Source organism: Arachis ipaensis, chromosome B09 (assembly GCF_000816755.2).
Source record: "Arachis ipaensis cultivar K30076 chromosome B09, Araip1.1, whole genome shotgun sequence".
Classification (NCBI taxonomy): domain Eukaryota; kingdom Viridiplantae; phylum Streptophyta; class Magnoliopsida; order Fabales; family Fabaceae; genus Arachis; species Arachis ipaensis.
In genome coordinates this window covers 28,480,396-28,491,975 of record NC_029793.2, presented here as the reverse complement: position 1 = coordinate 28,491,975, position 11,580 = coordinate 28,480,396, and the positions used below count along the sequence as shown (strand labels likewise).

Sequence of the window (11,580 nt, the reverse complement as noted above, 5' to 3'; positions counted from 1 at the left end):
TAATTATCATATATTTGTATATAAATATATATATTGTTTAACTTATTTTTAATATGTATTTTATATTTCAACATATATTTTATACTGGTACTCAATTTTGATAATTGATATTGATGTACACTTAGAATAATCATTTTTAGAAAGGCATATATCAATAAATCAATTTATAAAAAGAAAAATCCTAATAAGGTAAGTATATGAAACCCAAAGCCAAAAACTCCCAATAACCAATATTACCTCTTCTAAGAATAATATTCAAAATTTTCCTGCTAGATTGCTCCAGCAATGTTAGCTATAAAATAGATGAATACAATTAATTTATGAATATGACCCCAAAGGGAAAAAAAAAGTGGAAAACCTATAAAAAGAAAGTATGCATCCGCCAATGAGAAAAGTCGAACTCAACTTCTGCCATAAGTAAGCTTGTAAGTTTCAGGTCATCAAGAACACCATAATCTTCCACTACTGTCTTTCATCTTTCTCCTCCTCTCTTTTGTACGTTGATGGTCTGTACAAACAAATCAAGATACTAATGTTTACGTTACATACCCCAATAGGAAGCATAAGATGCACAAGGTATAATGGCCAAATGAAGAAACAAACGCTAGCATCAGAAGTAAGATCCCATTCGGTAACGTCTTAGAACAAAACTATAGAGATATCGGGAAAGACAACTTGCTTGGACGAGAAAATAGATGGCAAAATGTATCTATCCTAGAAAAAAAAAACTTCTCCAATCTTTTGTCTAATAGAAAACTTAAAAACAATTTTTCTATCTTGTCAATGTCTCCACTCACCATTGTATTGGTGCTTTCAACCTTTCCTATCCTCAGATACTTATCAAATATGGTATCGAGGAAGGCAAGTGTCTACGTAGAAAATGAATATATATTAAAGTGATCCTACATACTACAAGTAATAATTAGGTCAGACATCCAAGTAATTAGTGCTTGGTTAGTAATGGTTATTAAATTTGCTTGTAGGCAAATGTCGTGTGCATCTTTCACAGCTATCAAGATTCAATGAACAACTGCATAACTTTCTATTTATCCATTACTAACTAGTAAGATAACCTATAGTAAGATAACCTATGATGCACGGACACAGATATGAACACGGGACACGATACGATATGAAACAGAACATGTTGACACACAAATTTTAAAATCTTATAAGACACGGGACACGCATACATATAAAATATAAAATATTTTTTAGATAAGTCGTAATGATATTTTGATATTTTATTGATATTAAAATATAAATTATTTTTTTAATTATTTTTAAAGTCTTATTTTAATTATATCAAGTATTTAAAATATTTTTTGTTTTTAATAAATAATGATATATGATATATCTAAATTTATTTCAATGTATTAAGAATAAGACTGGACACGCTGATACGTGATGGTATTTAGGTGTGTCCAAGCGTGTCCGGTGAAAAAATTTTTATTTTTTATTAAGACGCAGGTTGGACATAGCAGACACGCATGTCGGACAAATGTCGGTGAGTGTCGTGTCCGAAATATGTCCAACAAACGAACACGACTTTATTGTACATCATTTAGAGTCATCCTCTATATCCACTGGAGACACAGCTCTAGCATTCAGCACCAAACTTCATAAATGTCAATGTAATATCAACATACATCAACTTTGTTAACTACAAATTCGCATTTCAATCTGTTTGGCAGATAAATTACCATAGTTTCACTATATTTGGTAAGTTCTCAGAAATAGAAATGTTTGGAACGTACCTCCTCAAATATTCTTGTATATCAGTACCGATGTCTGTAATTAGCTCTTCAATAGTTGTAGTACCCTCCTTATAACATTTCAATAGTTTACAAGCATCCAAAAAAGACGCAGATTTATCCATATCTGCAACAAGCAATAAATCTTTTAACTCTTCCTTAAGATGCTCCATCAAAACAACAGCTGCATCGAGAACCAATGATAGTCAGAAAATTAGTATAACCAAACAGTTTGAGTAGCTAGTACACATATTTACCTAAGTACTACCAAAACTGGAATGATATTCAGGAACTTGTTATTAACGACTTGTACTTAGTTACAAGTAATACCGCGAAAACCAATTTGTTGCTATTCTAAATAACTTGACGCAAATCAAGAAGACTTATGATTTATTAATTCTCACCATTAAGCTATTCAACTTATAAATATCGAGAAGTCGGGATAGAGGTTATAGTCCTTCAATTATTTCAAGAGATGCATGCAAAAGTCATGTTAAATGATTAACTTAATCAATTCCTATTACACACAGACATACTGAGAAAAATCTGAGCCAGACCCTTAAAGGAGGCTACACAAAGTCCTACTCTACAGATATGCTTTTTTCTCTTTCTATATTTCTTTTTTTGTTTTCCAAAAGAAAAACATATTAATAATGCAAAATATAATAAAAATACTTGAATCCTGCCTCAACTTAAGTAAACAGTATGTATTATATAAAAAGATGGAACAAGAAAAAGAAGATATATAAATCAACTCAATAGAAGCATAGGAAAACTGCACGCATAATCAAGGAACAGTACACATATAAGAATACAGAAAAGCATGATCTTAAGTAACAAAGTCATACCAATGGCTCGAATAATCTTAAGGTTGAATTTCTTAGCCAGGCCAACATAGCCTATCGTTTTTGCACGCTGAAAGATCAGCAACTTCAAGCTAATTAACATATCCTGCAAAAATGCCAAACTTTGAATATCATTATAAAGAACTTCCATAACAAATCTTAACCTGGAACCAGAAGTGGCAGAGCACATTCTAGTTATCAGACACAATGAGTCAACGACAAAACCAATCAAATATCATGGACTGGATTTGCATACGAAACCCAGTCAAAATGGCAGGCTCTCTATGAAAAACATTTCAACTCACTATTATCCAATTCGATACAAGTCCATTTTTTACCTTCTCTTAAGAATACCTCATCTTAGTCACATTTACTTTCTTCCATATTTTTTAATAATTTATAATTATTTCTACCAAAAAAAAAAGGAGGATGATTGTGTTAGACTTTTGATAGCCAATATAAAACTCTGTCGAATCACAATTGAGTTCTACCAAAATAAGATATGCCAACAGGAATTTACCGATAATGACAAATACTAAAAATATTTAAAATTTTTAATTTAAACACGAGAGCTCTACTTTGACACCTATTTTCTGGTGAAAAATATAACTCAACAAAAATAAACACACAACGAGAATCTAAAATAAAAGAGAACAATGATATTATCCTTAAAGATGATGAACAAAATCCTTACAATCTCAAGCTCTGAAAGGGAGCAAAGCCAGATCAAACATTCAACCTCCAACCTGCTATCTTTATACCCCCTAACCATAGTTCTCAATCCTCCCATGAGGTGTTCCTTATACTGATGATCAAATCGAGAAATGAAAGATCCCAACCCCTGCTAAAAATTATTTTAAAGATAAATTTAGAACCCTTCTTTTTTATTGAAAAAAGAGAACAGGATAAGATTATAACAAGCAAAATCAACATCACACAACTAATATGAAAGACCAGGTGTGTTTTATAGTGATGATCAAATCGAGAAATGAAAGATCCCAACCCCTGCTAAAAATTATATTTAAAGATAAACAATTTTAGAACCCTTCTTTTTTTTTAAAAAAAAAATTAACATCAGAAGTTCACAACTAATATGCAATATTAGAAAACCATGTATGAATCATAACAGGGTAGATTCAAATAGCAACATGTAAACCTTATTCATTTTTTGGGTCAACCATATAAATCAAATTCCATTGCATTGTATGATAACAAACAAAACATTGATCTATGTCCACGAAAATTTGATGTCATTATACATTAGATATTGCCTGACTAACACAAATGCATCCTTTTGTCAAGACATGGATAGGAGTGAGCATTCAACCCAAAAAAACATATGTACCCTCCTATTATGGCCTAAGAATAATACTAACCAAAAGTAAACACAAACAATATCAAGTAGAAAATTGGCAATATAGGAGTAATTGTTGCATTGAGGTGTTAGTTTGTTAACTATAAATGTTAACATTCAATTGGGCAATACACTCACTAGAATTAAATGTTGGTAATTAATCATGATCCATGCAAAGGAAAAGAAACTACAAAATTACAAGCTCTTCAGCAAAGATTTTTTCAAATGCTTGAAAAAAGATATTGAATGAAAATAAAAGCATTGTCCAAAACTAGATGAGAAAGGAACGAGCATGCACAAATTTGTCCATTTCCTTCAAAAGTTTCAGGGGCACAAACCCATTTCCTTTCAGCCTCCGTGCGAACCAAAAGATCTTCTCTTTAACACTTTCAGCTTTCTGATGAAGGCTTTCAAAATTTGAACCCCACTAAGATAGTAAGATGCAAAATTACATCATACTAAGACTGATCTATCACTTTTAGTTAGAAAAAAAAACAAAAACAAAAACGAAAACAAAAACAAAATTAAATTGTGCAGTGCCACCTAAAGCATGAAAGTCTCTTCACACCTCAATCAGTCTCATTTAAACAAAATAACAAGTACAACACAATCAGAGTATTATAGTAACATAATACTAAAAGCAACAACAGAATCAGACAACAATTTCAGAAAAAGTTTATGTAAATTGCAGGGGAAAAAAAAAAGCAAATCCAAAGAACTGAGGACAAAACAAACATCAGGAAAAAAATAGAAATAAAAGATTGTGTGGGGGTGTCATGAATCAGTTTAACATGAACCAACCTTCAGAAATTAAGTAATAAACACAAGAAAATGGCATGTGAAAGGTAGAAAACCAGGCCTTTAAACAAGGCCAGAAGGGCTGAAGGGAAGCACACCGAAGGGAAGCACACCGAAGGGAAGCAGAATAAGAACCAGAAACAGAAACAGAATGTGGCAGGGGTTGGCTGACACCTCTGTGTGTGTGTTACGCAAGGTTCTGAAAACCAAACCAAACATCAAACCATTCATGTTACCAGACTAGAGGTTAAACCAGTAATATTAAATTATAAATAAACACACAATAATAAAAACATGCTCTCTTTGCAAATTAAAAAATACATACAAATTCAAAATCAACTAAAGTCTCATATTTTCATAGTTTTATGAAGCAACTCTCAAGTCTCAAACATAGTGATCAAAACCGAATCGTAACCAAACCGGTCATACGACAGGTCATTGGGTCACTGGTTCCACCGATGGTTTACAAGTTGAATTGGCTAACCCAGTTACAATTAAATAAAAATATAAAATTATAAAAATAAAATTAAAATTAGAATTTAAAATGCTTGTCTGCAAAAACACATTAATAACAATCAAGTATCAATTCTTAAAAATAAATAATAATGCAAAAATAGATATAAATTAATCACTAGTACAAAATATTTTCTTAGCTTAAATGAACACGAGAGCAAAAGATAACACAATCCATAAATCAAGTCCAAGGGGTGGTCTCCAGCATGTTTCTTAATCAGATAATGCAATCCATAAATCACGTCCAACTTAAAAACTTCTTTTTTTGATAGTTGTACTTTCCCAAAACAAAGTAGCATAGGTAGACGGAAAATAAAGAGCATCAAAACAAAGTCTTGACATCAAGAAACAAATCTCAAAGTAATTACCTAAAACAAACTCATTAAACTCACGGGATTTCCAACAAAGCAATGCTTATCCCATAATAATCAAATTTCAAAGTATCAGAACTAGATATCACCTAACTTCATTTACCGCTACTGGTTTAAATTCCAAATTCTATATTTTCCAAGGTTCTGAGAACCAGACTGGTCATCCAACCGCTCTAAGCACTGGTTCACTAGTTTACTAGTCCAACTGGTTCAACTATAGTTTGACCGAAAAACCGTTTTAGAATAAAATAATAAATAAACATTCTAAAATATAATTATAGTCTAATATAAATCTTAAAATATCTTCTAAATTTAAAACACTACATGAAATGTCATCAACCAAAACCATAAGATCTTTATCATCTTTATCAAAATACAAACTCAAGTTAAATAGTAAAAAAAAAATTAAATATTAAAATTGAACATTATGCTTCTAATCCTAAATTGTTTTTACCCATTCATATAATAATTTAAACCTAATATTGAAGCATTTACGACGTTTTTGTAAAGAAATCTTGGTGCTTAGCATATAATACAGTAGGTCATTTTCACAATAAGGGAAATCAAATATAAGAGGTTTTGAAAGGATAAAGAACCTTAAGCATTCGTCATCCTCAACAAGTGTGTGATCTGAAGGAAGGCCAATCACACTTGACATGCCACCGGAGAGAACAAAACCAGCATTTGAGAATGACAAGAAAAGTTGTTCATAAAACCAAAAGGTAACAAAAAAAAAAAGATTGAACATATTTGGTCTATCCAAAAAAATGAGCATACAATCAAATCAATCACAGATGTTCATGTCATTTATAGTTTGTTGCCAAAAAAAATGATGCCAAAGAAACTGAAATTTTTTTTCTAACATTAAGATCCATTGACAGGCACAAATCATCAAAATAAGCTAGTTACTGAATCTTGAAGGCATGTTATGCCTTCAACTCCTTCAGTTCCATATCATTTTCATTAAACAAAGAATTGACTGAGAGAACAATCTTTTAACTTAGTTATGAGCTTACCTATATTTGCTCAAGGCTTCTCCAAAAAAATCTTATAATATGCATTGTCAAAAGAAGTTGGGCTTCCAAAACCTTTACTTCCAAGAGTGTGGGCTCCAGACAAAGCTACAAGTTCTTGTGTTCTGTGAAAGAGAACCCCAAAAGGATAACAAGTTAACAACACATAAGCAAAATGAATTCTAGTTAAAAGAACAAATAATATGCAGAGAATTTTAGCCGATAATGAATAGATTTCGTCTAAGCAAACAAGCAAATATCTTTTAGGTTAGGTAATTACGACATTTTGTTTTCTTGCCTCGATACATTTTGTTTACATATCACCTAGGTATAAAAGTGGTTAAATTCTTGTAGAATTAGGACTATAATGGTAAATTATAGACATGACAATCAAACATTTTTACAATGAATAGTTGTAGAAAACTAAAATAAAAATAATACTTTACACCAGCCAAAAAGAAAAGTAACTTTCCCTTATAGAACAGCAACAAATAATCACCCTAAACCCTGAAATCAATAAATCTATCAACAAAAATTCAAAAACAGCAGAATCAGATATTAAAAAACAGATGCAGTAGCATAACAAATCTATTTTTAGCAATAATTTCAACAACACCACAAAATCAATGATTTCACATTCAGAAATCAAATCATTAATCAAACATTCAGAAATCAGAATAGAGCAAAAAAGAAAAAAGTGAAAAACCCCGACGAAGAGACAACGGCGAACAGCTGGAAGCCTCGAATAGAGAAGCCACGGGAGGGTCTGGGTTTGGGATAGGGGGAAGGAGGAAGCCGCGGAGGCGCCGACAACCACAGACGGCGGCGGCGGAACCGTTGAAGAAGCTAGGGTTTTGGTTTGGGTTGTGAATTGTGATTTGTGAACTTTGAAGAAGCTATGGCTGAGTGACACACTCACGAAGGGGGGTTGTTACTTGTTAGGGGAAGGGGGGACTCACGCGTAGGGTGGGTTTCTTTTTTTTTTTTTTTTTAAATTAGTGAAATGGCGCGGTATTGAAAGAACCGACCGGTTTTCGGTCCGGTCCAACCATCCGATTCCTGACCGGTTCAGCAGTTTCTGGGCAATTTTCAAAATGTAGTTTTAGGCATGGGACCAGACTGTTTCTATCTCCAGTTCCTAGTTCGACCGACCAGTTTAGTCTGGTTTTTAGAATCATAATATTTTTAAGATTGCAAAAATCGAACTAATCATTGAACTGATAATTGGTCCAACCAGAATCTAATCGTGGTTAAACCGATTTCATTAAAGATATAAAAAGATTATTAAAAATTTAATACACAATTTTAAATATACAAATTTAATAACTTATTCGTGTTTTATCATTAAAATTTATAAAATAAATTTTTTTTAATTAACTTCTAAATTATAACAAAATAATCAGCAAAAGTACTCGTTACAATAATTTTTTCGATACAAACAATATCCCTTTCATACCAGGAAGAAAAACAAACCAGAAGTATAAACTAACAATCTACAAAAAAAAAAGCAATAAATAAGCAAGCAGAACTCATAAAGGGTTAAAATTATTAATTTCAACCCCCTCAATACCCACAGATCTAGCTTCCCACTCCTTCAACCAATGCATAACTGATATCAGTACCTCTTTTAACACCACCAAATTGCACTTACCACCATTAAATATAATTTCGTTTCGATGCTTCCACAAACACCACAACACCGAGAAAAAAACCATCATCCACAGAACCTTTCCCCCCTTATTTTACTCTACAATCCATCCAAGAATTGAAACATTCTCTCACCGAGTCTGGCCACACCCAAGCGAAACTCCAGTGGTTCAACACCGACCCCCAAAAATCCCAAGCAACCCCGCAACAAAAAGTTAAGAATCACAAACTTACACTTACACTTAAAAATTCAATCCCTCAGTAACAAAAAAATTCAGAATCGCAGCAAATTTCAACAAAAATCTCTCAATCAAGTATTCAACAACAAAAACTCAGAAAATTCAAAATCCAAATTCAAAGAATTTAGAAACAAAAAAACTAACCAAAACAATCTAAACTTAACTTCGAAACAAAATTCAAAATCACATAATGAACAACCCAACTCAGAACACAATCCCAACTCAGAATCCAAAATCCAGAATGATTAATTCATATAATTCAGAATCCAAAATCTAGAATACAGAATGATTAATTCATATAATTAACAAAATCCAAAAAAAATTAACTGAAAAAGAAACTGATTAACTCACTGCAGCAAGAAAATCATATAGTTAGCAAAATAAAAAAATTAATTAACAACAATAATCTAAGAACTCACTGTGGTAGAGAGCAGAGGAGGCCTGAAGTCCACGGCGACAAAACAGAAACTCCGAACGGACCAGCCGCCGACGCCGACGACAGAATCTTCAAACCCTTCTACCGACAACCAGACGACGCCGACAATGACAAAGGCTTCAGAGTTCAGACAACAACACCGCCGACAGAAGCTTCGACCCGCGACGGTGGCAACCGCTGGTGGTTACTACCAGTGTCACTTGTGGTAACAATGGTGGAGTGTCTTCTCTCTTCGGTTGCGGGAAGAGGAAATTAGAGTTAAGGGAGGGAGGTATGGTGTGTGTCTTTGTTAGGGGAGGGGAACATGATGCTCGGTTTCTTGTACGGTTTAGAATTTCACAAATGAAATCTCGTTGCAAGTATAGTTCTAAACCAACAAAGAATCCTCACATGCAAAAATATTGGTTTTGTCACAAGTACAAACCCCGATGAAAGTTAACTGAAGTATTTAGACTCCGGATCGTCTCACAAGGAATTGCAATGAAGTGAATCATTATTGGCTATGAAGGAATACAAGGGGGAGGTTTGATTTGATAAAAAGGGCAAGAAAATAAATGACAAGAAAAGTAAAGAGAGAAATTAAAGAAAGCAATTAATAAAGAGAGACATTCATGGCAAGGGTTGAAAATATAGGCTTTCTATCCTAGTCACTAATAACAATAATTAATAAGAATTTATCTTATTACGTCATCCCCGACGATGGAAGAATGTAACGTATTATCTTCACACTCGAAGAAAGTCTAATAAGACTAGCTAATCTCAATCCAAACGTCCTAATCAACTCACTAATTAAATTAGTAAGAGATTAGAGTCAACGGAAATCAAACTAGCTAACAACTCTAGATCACCAACATGAGTTGGGTCTTAATGACTCAAGATCACCTAATTTCTCTTTCCAAGCCAAGAATGCTCAAAATCTACTCTAACATCCAACCAAACATTTTATCAAACACTTGGAAGGTATAAAAGGAAATTTTGGTGAATGTACAAGAATAATAAAATCTAACAACTACTAATTGCAAGGGAAGTAAATTCTCAACTCAAATCAACAATAAAAGAACATCAAACATAAATTACATCAAAGAAGATCCAAATCCAACATAAGCATTCATCAACATAAAAGAGACATGAAAAGGGAAATTAACACTACAAACCATGAGAATGAAAGAGTAGAAGCAAGAAATTGTAGAGGAAACAAGATGAAAACAAATAATCAAACCTAGATCTAAAATACAAATACCCTAAAAATCCTAATTCTAGAGAGAAGAGGGAGCTTCTCTCTCAAGAAAACTAACTAAAAGCTCATTATGACTAACTAAGTGCTTCCCCTTTGCTCAAGCTTAAATTCTGCATGAAATACTCTCAGAAATGAGTTGGATTTGGGCCTGGGCAGCTCAGAAATTGCCCCCAGCGATTTCACTTTAAGTGAGTCACGTGTCGAGCGTCACGCGTACGCGTGGGAGACGTGTGCGCATCACTGACCAAAACCTCTACTCACGCGTACGCGTGGATGACGCGTGCGCGTGGCCCTCAATTCTCCAAATGCTCATTTCTTCATGAATTCTCCCTTTTGCATGCTTTTCTCTTCAATTCTTCCATCCAATACTTGCCCTATGAACCTGAATTCACTCAACAAACACATCAAGACATCGAATGGAATTAAAGTGAATTAAAATCACCAATTTAAGGGCTTAAAAATCATGTTTTTATACTTAAGCACAATTTAAGGGAGAGTTGCAAAACCATGCTATTTCATTGAATAAATGTGAGAAAAGGTGATAAAATCCCCTAATTTAAGCACAAGATAAACTACGAAATTGGGGTTTATCAAAACATCACGTTTGGTTAGGTTTTTTTTTAATTCCAGCCTCAAAACAACGGAGTTTTAAGGAAAATTAAAAAATCGGGAGAAAAAACCCAAAACGGCCCCTGACAATAATATCAAAAGACAATGAGGCCCCTAGAAAAAAAAACCCCTATCCGGCCCCTATTTTTTAACTCCGTTAGACAAGTTAGCCCTTCCGTTAATAATTTGTCTCTAGAGCTGATTGACCATGCCTATGTCGCACGTTAAGTTAATGATGTGTCAGTTAAATGCCAACCTGGATGGGCAGATTAATGGGCCATCCAACCCGGCCCCTAACAATTCCATTAAAAATAAACAAGTTTCATATGTAATGACATAGAACCCCTCTTTTACTCTCTATAATTACAAAAAATTTTAATTCTCTCCTTCCAAAATTCATTGAAGACGTTTCACTTGGAGGAAGACGTTGGTCCCGATGGAACTATTGACGGCATTTTGATGGTGCCGTGACGGAGTACTGTCTGTTGAGAGGTAAGCTTCGTTACTCACTCTCTCTGCCATTGCATGTGTATGATCAAGTTAAAGGTGGTTTTATTCACAGTCTCTGCCATTGAACATGCTTTGAAACCTGTGATTTGGAGTATTGTTTATATTCAAATTTTGCATGAAGGGTTGAATTAGAACATGGCTTAGGATTCAATAACAACAAATATGCTCTGTATATTTTGACCGAAAAGCTTATGTGTTTTGTTGAGGTTGATGCTTCAATTCCTTTCATAAGTTTGCAATTTAGTCTACTGCAA

General features: G+C 33.4%; 1 protein-coding gene across 11 annotated transcripts in view; it reads right to left on the bottom strand.

Moving 5' to 3' along the window:
• Positions 1–11,580, bottom strand: part of LOC107618644 — an 86,753-nt gene that overhangs the window by 888 nt on the left and 74,285 nt on the right. The window contains exons 1-8 of one of the 11 annotated variants that reach the window (XM_016320758.2): positions 7,355–7,588; positions 6,652–6,773; positions 6,232–6,285; positions 4,755–4,950; positions 3,294–3,440; positions 2,603–2,705; positions 1,758–1,938; positions 299–508 (exon numbers count right to left, since the gene is read on the bottom strand). In XM_016320758.2, coding sequence (XP_016176244.1) covers positions 463–508; positions 1,758–1,938; positions 2,603–2,705; positions 3,294–3,389 — 426 coding nt within the window. In that variant the 5' untranslated portion in view covers positions 3,390–3,440; positions 4,755–4,950; positions 6,232–6,285; positions 6,652–6,773; positions 7,355–7,588 and the 3' untranslated portion in view covers positions 299–462. Of the gene's footprint in view, positions 1–288; positions 509–1,409; positions 1,664–1,757; positions 1,939–2,602; positions 2,706–3,293; positions 3,444–4,754; positions 4,951–6,231; positions 6,286–6,651; positions 6,774–7,354; positions 7,594–11,580 lie in introns of those variants that run through there. The other 10 variants (XR_002353295.1, XR_002353294.1, XM_021110450.1 and 7 more) reach the window with 10 other exon arrangements.